Here is a 13,892-nt window from a genome sequence, read left to right as displayed (position 1 = left end):
CGCTCTTCCTTTAGACCCCTGAAAAGGCATTCGGTGTGTCCTCTGTCCTGGTGCTGCAGGCAGGAGCTCTAGCACCAGCACTAGCCTTCCCTGTACCTTCCCTTCCATGGCTGCAGCCGCCACCACCAGGCTGTTGTAACAAGAGCTTGCTGTCAGCGTTCTGGATGTGCCACTGAGACACCAGGACTCAGACTAACCTGTGAAAATTCACCCTCCCAAAAGTACTTTGTTAGCAATATACTTTTATTCAGCATGTGAAGTTCATGTAGCCAATTTTTGCTAAATTCAGGAGGAATGCGACAGTATGCGAGGCAATGTTTGTTGAGGTCCAGAGACTATTTTCTGTCTCGCATCACCATCTGGCTTTACAGTAGAAACACTGAATGAATAGGCATCCTTTATTGTTCTGTCAGTCACTCATCCATGAGACAGAAGCTGAAACGCTAATATACTCCCTACCTTTGTCATTTGGCAATCAGGGACTAGTTCATGGTAACTGAGACAAGGTCCACAGATTAAGGTCCATAGCAGAACTGGGCCACAGAGATTTAGCAAGCTTAATGTATTATTCAGTCTGACTGATGCTGAAGAAGGGAACAGGGCTTGATGGGCTTGTGGTTTCTATTTTCGAAGTGTCTTTTCTGCACAAAGGTGTTGGATTTGTCAGTTAAATTGCAGTGAGCTCCTTTTCTGTTGTTTAAATGAAGAGCAATGTTTAAGTTAAAAAAGGAATGCTGAAGTGAACTGCATGATAAATTCACCCTACTGATTGATACACAGGTAGTGTTTGCTTGGAAAATATTGGGGCAAGTGTGTACATGCGTTAGGGTGAACAATAACTAGTCCAAACATCTTGAGGCAGTTCTGTCAGTTCCCTCCTCAGAGCAGAGAGCTGCGTCCAGATTCTCTAGCTTTGTTTCCCTTGTCATTGCAGCAATTATTTCAACTCGAGCGGTGAGCACTTCTGGATAACAGACAGATCCGGAATCCTTGATTAAAATGACACTTCTTCTTAAAACTCATCTTACCAGCAAGATCTATCCCTATTTGGAGGGCCCACTTGAAGGAGGTGCTGTGACAAGCAGTGTCACTTGGGTACAGAGTCTCTGTGTCAGCACGCACGTGCCATTGGACTCGCTACTTGAACAGGCTGGTAACAGAAAGTAAAAGCACAGTAAAGCTTGGTTTTCTATAAAGCCTCAAAATTTCACTCTGTTCAGTTGGTGACACATTCAAGTGAGAAGCCTTTTTGGAGGGACAGGTAAATGACTAGATAAAAGAATAAACTGCCTAATGGTAAAATGAATTCATTTTTAAAGGGCTGGAAGCCTGACGATGAGAATCTCAGGTAATTGTATGTGTTCTGCTTCTCTTCTGGTACAAACGGTTGAGTTCAATACAGTGTTTTCTTTTTCTCCTTTAATCATTCTAAAAATTGTGCAATTGGCTGTACTGTCACTGAGGACACACCAGCTTCAATCTATTGTGATCCCTGGAACTGAAGTCTGTGATGCTGACTTGGGGGGTGTACATGGCGTGTTACTACTGCTGTCACAACCTTTTCCCTAGCCAGTTCTGTTCCCTGATGTTGCTAAAGATGAAATCTTTGTCCATTGAATATTTATTGTTTGTCCTCGTTGTCAGCTGGAACATTTCTGTGAGTGGCAACTGAACACAAGAAGCACTGACACAGACCTTTTCAGCTGAAAATGTCCTACCCTTATCAGGGTATTTCTTGTTTTCTTTTGGTCTTTGTTTCTTTGGCTTCTTAAAGTAGTCATAAAATGTCAGGTTAGTCTTAATCAGACTCTGAGACTCAAATCAGGAAAGCAAAGTGTGTAAGTCAGGGAGCATTTCCATACCAGATACAAAGGAAAGGAATTGTTTATTTGGTGGGTCAGCTCTGTCCCAGTTTTCAAAGATGACGTAGGACTCTCCTGAAAAGACCTCTTGTGCCTTTTTCAAAAGGACAGTTAAAGTCAATCAGAAGGACACAATCAAGCTCCCATTTCTGAATTTGTGAGTTCTCACACTGATTTTCAGGGTGTTGTAACATTTTTTAACACAAACCCGTTTCGTCTCTAATGTCCCTCACACAGAGCTTTGCCCCTGCATATCAGGACTGATAACTGCATGCATTTGTTTGTCTCAAAACCTGTCTGATTCATCCTCCTGTTATAATGAAATGTTTTGCTAAGCTGTCATTTTTGCCATAAATATATTCCCTTGGCTGCATCTTAGTGGATTATTTGCTCCAGAATCTTTTCTTTTCATCTTAGAGATGAATATACATTTCAGGACCAGCTTTTGAAATATCGATTTGCTTCAGGAAACTTCTTATAAGCAAGTGTTGGAAGTCAGCACTAAATCATTTTTGTGTATTTTATTTCCTAGGGATTCGGACCCACTTTGTTTATTTTCTAACAAAACCCAAAACATAATGTAAAAATCAAGACTGAATCAGAAAAGGACATTATAAAAATACTGAGGCTGTCTTTCCCTGGCAATGGGGAAATACATTCATTCAACTTAATATAAAAAAAAGAAACAATGATACAATGTTAAAAAAAAAAAACCCTGAAGAGTTCATACCTTTATTTCAAATACATACCAAAATATCAGCTATTCATATTTATTTCCAAGTAATTTTGTCCCGCAATCACAAAATATTAAAGTATATGATCTAATCAGGATTTTAAACTAGATATTTAACCACGATATGTAATCAGCTGTTATAACAAATACAGCGGGCCTGAAGTTTCTGACAGTTGCGCCTAGAGGAATGTAAACATAGCATCACTAAAGCAAGTTTACTGCCTCCTCTCCTCAATGACAGCAGAGCTCCAGCACACCAAAACCAACACGACGTTTTAGTAATCCCTGGCCCAACCACATCAAATGACACCCACATGTCATGCCTTTTCTTCTCACAGAAAAGACCAGATAATAGCAATCATTCGCCTGTTTCCCTGTTGGTCCTCCATCATTCTGTTGTGTAACCAATGCTCTGTTTCCATGAACTTCCTGCACTCTGGAATGAAGAGGTCGCCGTTTCTGTAAACATCTCTGCTGCATTACACATCTCCTCACCTATCTCACTCAGAAACGACGTGTTAAGCCATCTAAATAAGCTCCAAAAGTCACCTTAGACCCCTGAGGATCTGGCTGGATGTAACCCAGAAGCAACGGGAGCTGTCTGGAGCAGCAGACACAGGGTAGGAGCTGCAGCTTTGGGCACTAGAGACCTGTGCAAGCTCCTCCATCATTCCCCTCAAGCAGAGCTCCTCCAGTTACCCTCAGAACAGCAGGCGTTTATTTTCAAAACTCAGCTGCAGTTTTCCCTTAAAGCCCTTAAAAATTCCTTTTCTTATACCTCCAAACTGCAGCTTCCAGCTAGCCATTTCTGAACATCACAGGTTTTGAAGAGGTGAAGAGGAAGAAGAAAAAGCTGTCTCCCTTAGCAGATGTAAATGCAGCCATTCAGTTTACTGAGCCAAATGTGTTCCTCGCATACAGCCGTAAAATACCTAGTAAACATCTTTATTGGGTTTCCCCCACCAGAATCCACAATAAAGGAATTTCTGTTCTGTTCAAATGGAGAAAGTTAACCACTGTGATACATCTCTTCCAGATTAACTTCTTATGAGAAACTTGTTCCTTCATCAAATTCAGTAATTTTAGCATCACAGACTCTTAAACATATTTGGGTGAGCCTCAAGTGACAAAGCACATCACTGGGAACTGAGGTTTGTCTCAGTAAAAGCCCAGACATCCGAACAGCAGCCCAGCCTGGCTGTGCGCTTGGAATCGAGTTCAGATTCCAAACCCACATGCAAGCACAAGGATGTCTGAGCTTAGAGATTTTGTTTGAGCTCACCTTTCGATCAAATGGTAAGAGAGAGAAACACATCAACATGCAGCCATCAGGTGTTAATGTCAGATGAAAAAAGCTGAAGTTTTCTTTTAAATTAATGTTAAATGCTCAAATAGAGCAGGTTTGTCTTTTGACTCTTTGAAAATAAAGTTACTAGTGTAAATGGCACACCCAGTTCAAATTTGACTTCTAGATGAACCCACTGATGGTGAAATCATTCAGGATCCTTTAATTAATGTTACAGAAAACTGCACTTAATTACATCTTAAGCACTTATATCTGCATAAAGTTGCATTACACTGAATATGTCATCGTTTAAATCCATTACTGACATATAAAGTTGTGTCAAATTTGCATTGCAAATGTCTTCTTCCTTTACTCTGTTAATCATAAATGCTATATCTAAATGAATCCAAAAAGTGCACTTCTGGCTTACTTACCAAATAGTTCTTTATTAAACAAATCTGCATTATAGGACGTAAATGCAATGAAATAACAGGTGGAGATCCTCAGGGTAGTATAAATGATTACCAAACTCAACTGAAACGAGCTGTCTGACCTAATGACAGCTGCTGTGACAGATATCAGCAGCTACAGGACAACAGAAAAAATAAAAGTTTTAGTCCTAGAAAACTTACTTACAAATGTTCTCTTAAAGGCTCATCTGGAATTGGTAAGTGCTGATTTGACTGCTCAAGTGATGAGCAGGATATGTTAAACTTGTTTTCTGGTGACTGGAAAATTCCCACTAAAAGATCCGAGCTGGTTGTCATAGATGCAAATGCACATTAGTTAATGTATGTAATGAATATTTGTGTTCAATGGCACTGCTTCATTTAGGTTCATCTGAAGTCAGGTTAATAAGAGGCTTGTTTAATTAAATGCAGCTTTCCATGTTCTGCTTCAAATGGAACAGTCAAATCAGTATACAGAGACACTGTTCTGCTCAAGTCAAAAAGTCATTACAACCCTTTTTCAGTGACAGAAAAGGACCAAGCTGAGTACCTGTGTCATGAAATTATCAGTGAAATGGTGTTATCTATTACCATTGCGCAAAGAACAACAGACAAAAAGTTTCAAACCGGACCTTCTTTGGACACTTGTTGTGACAATTGTTTGTGACACTTGTTGTGTCAATGTTGTGACACAGACACCGTCAAAAGCAAGTTCCCAGCTGTTAAAAAAATTGCACAGCTGCAAATGCTATTGAATTCTGCATAATGGACGGACAGGTGTCGGGCTGCGCAAGTCCACATTTTCAAGTAAGTCATGCAAACACGAAACAGTCAGAATAACATCAGGGCTTGGCTTTCGGGGGTGTGATAGAAGGTGTGAGCAGGAACTCTCGATTCTCCAACAGGCAAGCGGGGATTACACGTTTACATTGCCTGGCTTGTTTAATTATACTTTAGCACGGTGCTTTAAAGTGCATAAAACCAGATGGTTTGTCCTGAGTTTTATGGAAGAGTAAGTGCTACCTATGGAAAAGTAGAAGCCGTAGAAGAGGAGAGGAAGCAAGCAATGGAAAGCTTCATGGCAAAGTCTGGTGAAGTGATTAAAAATTTTGTTATTCCGTGAGCTGGATTCTGTGCCCTACAGAAGAGACAAGAAGGATCTATCAACTAACTCCACAAGCATCAGTGAAGTCCATAGTCAACCACAGAATACTCTGATGGGAAAGCATGAACCTCTGAGTGCCGGTATTAGAAGTTAGATTTCTGCAGCCTTCTCCACTTGTTTAGCAGCTGCTTCAGCCACGTCCTAGAGCAGTCCTGATGAAAACTTCACCCTAGAGTAAAATAAGCTGTCGCTTTTGCATATCATGGGTTTAGGGGAGGGCAATGGTGCTATTGCACCGTAGCTGCCTGCCTTCCAGCCCAACCACTTGCTGTTCATCTTCCTGAGAATCCTGGCTGCTGCTGTTCCCATGCCATTCTTCGTTCCTGTAAAATGGCGCAATTTCTCTTCTGACTGCTCTAACACAGTGCCCATGTAAGAACATTTATTGTAAGCACGTTAGAGAGTAGACATGCATGCCAACAGTATATAGCAAATGAACAAAATTGTTCCTTGATTACAGACTCAGAGTTTAATTAGGCACTGAAGTCCATCGGTACATATCAACATGCTAAGCAGAAAAATCACATGTAGCAGCTACACATAAGCATGCATGCTTAGGGACGGCCCTCCTGCAAAGTCAGGTTTGTGCAACCGGTGTCGGGAAAGGGATGGATACCTGAATTTTGAGGATGTATCAGCCCAGCACCAGAAGCTACAGTACATTGCTCCTGCGGCGATGAGAAGTGCACTGCTCACCCAGCCCACATAGAGAGCAGCTCCTAGTTCTCGTTTCAGTGGCATAGGGACTCTTGGATCGTAGAAGTCATGAATGATACTGCCTCCAGTCCAGGACACAGGGATCAGAACAAGGATGCCCGTCAGGAGAAAGGCAACTCCAGCTGCCAGTATGAAGATGCTGATGACCTCAGGACCCTCCTTGGTTCTGTGAGTATACTTCACACCAACAATAGCCATCAAAAAGGAAATGATTGACAGGACCACTGCAATGCACATGAGGGCTCTGAATGCCTCCAAGGGTGGGGGGAGAGCCAGCACAGAGTCGTAGAATTTGCATTGCAGTCTGATGCCCAGCTGACTGATGCAGTCCATCCACAGTCCTTCCCAGATGGTCTCAAACACCACGATGTTGCCATCAATGTAGGCAGAAACTCTCCACTGAGGCATAACTGTGGCAGCCAAAGTCCCGACCATGCTGACACCTCCAAATATCAGACCAGTGATTTGTAACACACAGCAAGCCATGCTTCTTCTGAAAAAGACACCTCAAGTGAGGTGGCCTAGAAAGTCTTCCAAAACCACTTTTTCGTAGAAGAAATATGAAGTATGTGAGGGAATATTTTCTCCAGTAGTTTCCTCATATGGCAAGTTGGTGGTTGTTTTTAAAAGCATTCACTCCAGTCTGAGATTCATACAGGAGGAAATCCATTTCTGACTGGGTAGAAGACCTGCTATTTATTTTCTTTGAAATTTCCTCTGACTACAGCACCTACCCATCAAGCCTAACAACTTTCCAGCCAATGAGAAGCTAGGAGGGGTGTGTCAGAGTTGATATTGCTGCTTCTCAATGTGTGTCTACAGTGACGCTATAATTAAGTGCCAGGGATTCAATTAAAGGTACCTAATTGCAGGGCTAATAATTTCTTAACTGTAAGATTGCAGCTATGTTGAAATTTAGTGCAGAAAGTCTGAACTTCCATCTGTCAAAATGTTATGTAAAATAGGTCATTACACTTGTTCTTACGACAAAAGCTAAACTAGGTCTTGGAGTGGGACTTACTTTCTAAGTGCTACAGCCCTGGGAAAACATCTGATTTTTTTTTTTTTAAATCAAGGTAGGAGGTACTTCATGTAGCTCTTTAATGCAGATTCCTTGTTTTGATCAAATACGAAAGTATAATCATAATATTAGACAGGTACAGGAAAGTCAAGTATTCTAATCAACATCAAAGCTTTACTCTACCAGCTGCATAATTCACAAAGATGACAAAGAAAATAGCTGGCAGAGTTTCACAGCTTCTGCTTCTGAATCCGTAAGTAAGGTCACTGTTAGGAAATAATCCTCTATGAGACTCTCTCCCCATTAGAAGGATAGTGTTGTCATTATGTTCCATACTAATAATCTTCTCCAGGTAACGTTAGGAGGGATTGGGGGCAATTGTCTCATATGGAAAGGATGGGCTCTTCTTTCAGTATACAATGCACCTTGAGAGAAGCCAGAGATCAACGTGTAGCTCAGCCTGCACAGGTAGCTACAAGCCTGGGCAAAAACGCACGCTGAAGACTGATTTGCCTCAGGAAAGTTTGGAATAACTACTGCGTTATGCACTTTCTTCTCCCTACCTCGAGACAATAGTATATGATGACAGCTCATGGGTGTTGATGAAATTGATGTGTTTCTGGTTACTCCAGCTCTTTGAACCAAGGGGGTTAGTAAAAACAAAAATGTTGTCCCACTAAAGATGATGAAAGTCCTTAGAAGTGCTGTCGAAGACAGACATGCTCTTCAATTGCTGGTGGGTTATGGTGGTGTGAGCTCTGTGTGTTTGGAAATATCAGTCTTTGATGGTTAATTTAGTTACAGCCTTAGGTGCCTAGGCACCGTATTCAAAGGAAAAGCTAAAACCCATGAGAAGTAAGTTGCCCATCTAAACCGCTCACAGCCCACAAAATCCTTTCCTTCCTCCAGTTACTAACTGTACGGAAGGAGTGGCAGATAATGCAAGTAATAGAGGGTAAGGTTACACGTCCATGTGGAAAATCCTCCAAGGAATCTGGGACAATTCATTTTTGCCTTCAAGTCTGCTAGCAGGAATCCAGAAAGAAAAAGTGTCTTCAGCTAAGATGTGAAATGTAACCTTTCGAAACTAAATACTTCATAGAATTTGTTCTTATAGATAGATTAATATTGCATCACTATTCTGCAGACATAAAGGATCCTGTGATGCAGAAAAGTTAAGGCACTTTGCTTGATACCGCAAAGAAGGAAGTGGTAGAGATGAAATCAAAAGTCATAGTTGGTTACCTGTCTAAAATAAACTCCTTTCTCTGGCAGGAGACTGCTCCCCTAGAAGGAGACTACACACAAGACCTGTGCTACTTAACTTGAGTACAGTCTCCATTCATCATGTAAGACTTCTGTACCTCTGAATACTCAAAACTGGTTTTTTATTTGTTATTTTAAGTTCAAAAAAGAAATCAACTTCTTATAGAACAGCCCTCTCAAAACTGGTATTTAAATGTCATTTTTTTGAACAGAAAAAATCTTTGTGCAACATCTTCTGCCAAGCCAGCTCTCGAAGGTGTACACAGCTGGAGAGCAGACCATGCCTAATGCCCTGAATCTGTTTATCTGACTGCCTTAACTAGCAGGATTGCTCTGAAATAATTTTTCCTTACATGATACTGGGAGGGTCAGCCACTGTAACAGTCAGGGCACAGCTTGTATAGAAGACAAACTGCTTGCAGAAATACTATTAAAATGCATCATGTGCTGGTGGTGGAGCAATACATCCAGAGAGTGCTAAATGTTTTTTTGATCTTTAATCCAAAGAGGTGCCTATGGTGAGCAACATCCACTATAGGTGTAGGTGTAAGAGAGGAACACCCAGGCTGCACTGCTGCATCTACTGTCCAGTGTCAGGATGGTTCTTGTTATTGAAACCTAAGAGGAAGGAAACAGGAAAGGAAAACCAATAAACAGCTGTTTTGAAACCTGAAGATAAATTTCAGAAATTAAAATGAACTAGAGGAGACAGGTTGTAGGAAAAAAAATCAAAAAACACTGGAAATACCTGGGAAACTCATGAGAACTGGAAAATCTTATTAACCTCTTAAATGCTAATGACTCCCTGGCTTTGCTAATAGCTGGAAGAATTATCTTTTGCAGAATAGCCCTGTGTTTGAATCATCCTGGAGGGAGCTCTTGTGTCTATGTATACCCTAGAGAATTGCACCACCATTTAGAGACTCACTTCACCTCTCAAAAGGAAATGCTTAGTTGACTGAGTTGCTTCAAAATCACTCCGAACAGCAGACACCTCTTCAAGTAGAAAGTAATTACATGCTTACATGGTGGGCATGGCAGATACAATGTCTTCAGTGTCAGGTGAGAAGAAATAAAAGGAAAACCCCATTTACACCTGACTAGACTTCAGAAGTCTCCTCATTCTGTGTATCATCCATCTGTTATGCTATTTGGATGCTTACCTGCCTCAAGACAGAATACCAGTTCTGATGCAAACATGTCCACCCCATAATTTGCCTTTAAAGAGGAAAATAGGCAACTGAGGAATCCTTTCACCTAATCTTTCCCTGGATCTCTCTTCAGATTTACATTTTCTCTCCCCTTCAAAACAGGATGTTCATTTGAATCTTTTCCTGGAGCAGTATCTTCTGTTCCCTCCCCAGCCTTTAAAATGCTGATGCCTCTTAAAAAGTAGGAAGAAGAGCATCTCCAGTCACATGATTAACAGAACCTGTCAATGATCCACAGTGCTTAATTAATTATAGGCATCAAAATAATTGCTTTCCAGAGAGCAGGTTTCATTTCTCTTTGTATCTGTTCTATGTACATTGAACTTTAGAGTCTTTATACATACACACGGACCTGTATCTAGACAAATAGACTTTAATCTTGTACAAACGTACAACTATAATATACATAGTTCATTGTGAGTTCTCGTCAATGATAAGTCAGTTATGCTACAGGCTAATGAGCTCAATTTAAGGTTCAGAAACACTTTTGGACAGGCAAGCATGCAGATTTATCAAAAGCACACTTCAGTGATTACTAAGAGTTACAGTTAAGTCTTCTAACCTCCCAGTGGCTGTAGTTATCCAGTAAGGCTGCAAAGCTGCCCAGCCACCTGCAGAGTATGGCACTGGGAAGTCCAGCAGGCTGTGGCTTTGCAGTCACTCTTCATCCTGTCCCCTTGGGCAGAGGTGCTGGGAGAAGCCATGCAGACCTTGATCATCCTCTACATGTAAAATCTGCTTTAAGAGTACAACAAATACGGTTAGGATTGTCTGTAGATCATTTGTTTTGGAAACTCTTGTGAATGGCATCAGTTCCCCCCTGCTTCTGGCTTCCACTAGTGCATTCATCACATGCTGGGTTAACCACTTCGTTTTCAACTATTTAGAAAGGGTGGTCGATGAAATCATATGTTCCATTACCTTCTATGGTATTTTGATTGACTACTGTATTTTGAGCCTAATGGTTAAGCAAAAGGTTACTTTGATTCTGTTTTAATTCAGGAGAAAATGGACTGAAGCCCACAGAGGCCTTTTTATTTGTGCTAACTTTGACTCAGCTGCCTGCACGTATGTTAAGAGATGTTAAGGCACAGCTCCTTCTCCCTCTCCTCAGATGTGTCACGTCTTGAAGTGAGAGGAACATCAGCTCAGTGCAGCTTATCGAGGGATTTCCCTGGACATGTAGCAGGCACTGTACTTGGATGCTCACTTGTTACTCTAGCTTTGAGGCAATCCGTGACTGACAGCTGATTTGAAAGGAACTCGTATTTATTTTCCATCATTTTCCTAAGAATGGTTGAAATTCACAGCCTGACAAAAAACCATCCAAAATCTTAATGATATTCCATGTCTGGGGAGGCCTTTCTCCTGGACGCTGAATGAACTCGATTTTAGTGTAATGAAAAGCCCTAGTAATAAAATATTAAATACTCCTTTGAGTATTTAATACATCTGAACTGCTTCAGGCTTTTACAAGGTATTTGTCACCTCAATACCTGCGTTCAGGGAGCAGCCATCCTGATAGAAATAGAACCTGCCAGAAAATATACTATCTTACTTCACTGTTTAATGACAGGACTTTAAAGCATTACTCTAGAAAATATTTGCGGGCATTCGATTGCCCAGTTCACATTAAGCTGTTGGAAATATAACAGTGGCAAATTCCCAAGGCAGTATTGATTGTTTTCATAGGAGGTAGCAGCAGGGTATACAACTAGGCTGTTACTGGATGAAGCCCAGGGGTAGTCCTTTATTTACATGATTTACTGTGATGGAATAAAAAAGTAGGTGAAGGTATATTGTGGTAGTGATGGCCTAAAGACAGATGAGAGACAAGGTTTGTAGAAAGAGGTAATAGCATTTATTAGACTGCCTGGTACAGTTAGAAACAAGCTCTTAGTCTCAGAATTTCTGAAAAGGTTGCTTTTGGATCATCCCAATAATACAACCTTGAACTAGATTTCCAGTAACCAAGCAGTGCAAGTAACTTAACAACTAAGTCTCAAACTTTGAGGAACAGGGTTTTTTCCCATCCTTTTCAGTCATAATTTGGGCTCCTCCCTGTCCAGTTCTGTCCCACTTTTTGTCCTCTCCCAAACTCCATCTCCTGAGTGTAGCTAACTACACAATAAATTTTCACCTCCAAATTAAACCCTAGCAGCATGAGGATCCACCACCACTGGCCTCAACCTTGTGCACCCAATGACACCCCCCAATCCTGTCATCTCAGCATGCAGAAGGATCACTCTCTACCCCCACACTCTCACTTTTCTCTCTCTTTCAGAGTCAAACCTTCTGGCCAGGATGTTCCATTACTACTCTTTCCTTAAGACTGGGATTCACCTCTTACCTGGGACACCCTGGATGAATTTTCCCAGCTGGCAAGCTAGGCATCCCCTAGGAAGGACCAGTGTTGTCCCTGCCCTCTTGGCCTGCATAGGTGGCAGAGTTCATCTCTCAATTTAGATTTACCTTGGTTCCCCTTCAAACAGAGGGAGAGAAGATACAGAGGAGAAGGGAAGCACTGCCTGGTCAACCAGCTGTTCCTGACTCACACAAAAGAACCTCCTCCTGGAAGTCATAAATCACTTTGGATTTGTGCTGGCATGGAGACCAAGGCAAGAGTATTTTGCAGGAAGCAATTCATTTTTGTCAGAACACCCTCTCCAGCATCATGAATCACAGCAGCTCCAAGGATGCTCCACTGACACTGTAACTTTGGGGCTGATGTGTCTCTGCACAGTGACAACCTATAGACTTCAAGAGCACAAATGATTCACCAGTGTAGGCTCACTGCCTCCCCTCAGAACAACCCAATGCTGTTCCTAGTTGCAGGACACTGTGTAGCCAGTCAAAATATGAAATTCTTTGTCCATGATCAAGCAGTAGATCCTTTCATTCCAGATCTGAAATGTGGTTTAGCACGGAGTACAATACTTAAGAAGGAGGAATATCTAAGAACTATTTCTACCAACCACGTGCTGGGAATTAAGGGGCTGGAAGTTAGGGAAGGGAAAGGAAAAAGCGTAGAAAACAGTCTGATATGTGGAGGCTGACATAAAACAAGTATAAAATGGGGAAGGGAAAGGTCTCAGCAAGTCTGATGCTTTTATGTTGGAAAGGAACGGGGCTCACATTGTGAGGCAGAAGATGGTATGTGAAAGATCACTGAGGTGAGAGGATCTGTATCTATCTGCAGAAGACCATTGCCAGTGAGGTGAAAGTGACAGAAGCATTGAGGGAGAACAACTCCCCTGATCTCGATCATGTTATTCTTTTACAGCTTAGGGACCTGAATGTGGATGAGGCTTAAAAGTTCCTTAGGAAGTGTCTGGAATGGGAGTTCCACGGGGAAAGAAGGGAGAGACTTGTAGGAGTAAGGTTAATACTTAGCTGGATTAATAAATCCACAGAGAAGATATTTGGTAGAAGAAGAGAAAAGGTAAACAACCAGCAAACTGAAATATATCTGAGAGGTTAGAAAATTTAAGGGGAAAATGAGACTCAATAAATGTCAATCCAAATCAGGCTTTTCAAAAACTAGAATAATAAAAATTGCTACAGGCATACAAATAACACCAAACAGCAAGGGAAGAGGCATGCTAGGCTGTGAGTACAAGTCCAAAAATGGTAGTTAGACTTCCTCTTCTCTGAATTTAAGTAACAACAAGGGTGTAGAAGAAGGAGAGCATGACAGAATAACAACACTATATCCAAGGTAAATAAAAAACTCCAAATTTTTATGAGCACTAAATGAAGAAAGAGAGTAATTTCCACTGATGGAAATTTAGCATGTGCAGTTCCAAATCTAGTAGCAAGGTCTGTTATCACATCTGTCAAATCAAAGTGATACTGTATGCCTGGAGAACAGTGAAACTATGGGACTGATTGGGGAGGTGGAAAACCCTGTGCACAACTGGAAACCCATTAGTTAGTATCTAATAGCATAAGATAGTTTAAAATCCATTAAGAAGAAAATGATAAATACCCCAAAGTCCATGGGAAGTTAAATAAAATGCAGCAAAAAGAGATTCATTTTTGTTCATTTTTTAGAAAATAAAAGTGGAGAAGGTCTAATCCATTAGAACCTTATTAAACCTGATACAGCAGTGGGAAATTAACAGAGACACCTGTACTTGGTTTGTGTGGCAGGGTTTTGGTAGCAGAGGAGGGACTACAGGGG

At 41.2% G+C, this 13,892-nt stretch overlaps 1 protein-coding gene across 1 annotated transcript; it reads right to left on the bottom strand.

The window, feature by feature from the left end:
- Nucleotides 1-6,028: 6,028 nt before the first annotated feature.
- On the bottom strand, nucleotides 6,029-6,697 carry LOC104497427 (claudin-8-like). The gene has a single exon (XM_010140676.1). The coding sequence runs from the start codon at nucleotides 6,695-6,697 to the stop codon at nucleotides 6,029-6,031; it is 669 nt and encodes a 222-aa protein (XP_010138978.1).
- Between the last annotated feature and the right edge of the window lie 7,195 nt (nucleotides 6,698-13,892).

This window comes from Buceros rhinoceros, unplaced genomic scaffold (assembly GCF_000710305.1).
Source record: "Buceros rhinoceros silvestris isolate BGI_N320 unplaced genomic scaffold, ASM71030v1 scaffold15947, whole genome shotgun sequence".
NCBI lineage: Eukaryota > Metazoa > Chordata > Aves > Bucerotiformes > Bucerotidae > Buceros > Buceros rhinoceros.
The sequence above is the reverse complement of the archived record's forward strand: the minus strand, read 5'-3'. Positions and strand labels throughout refer to the sequence as shown.

Bases quoted from the DNA above. Each gene is read 5' to 3' on its own strand.
- LOC104497427 (XM_010140676.1), bottom strand. From the start codon at position 6,697: ATGGCTTGCTGTGTGTTACAAATCACTGGTCTGATATTTGGAGGTGTC.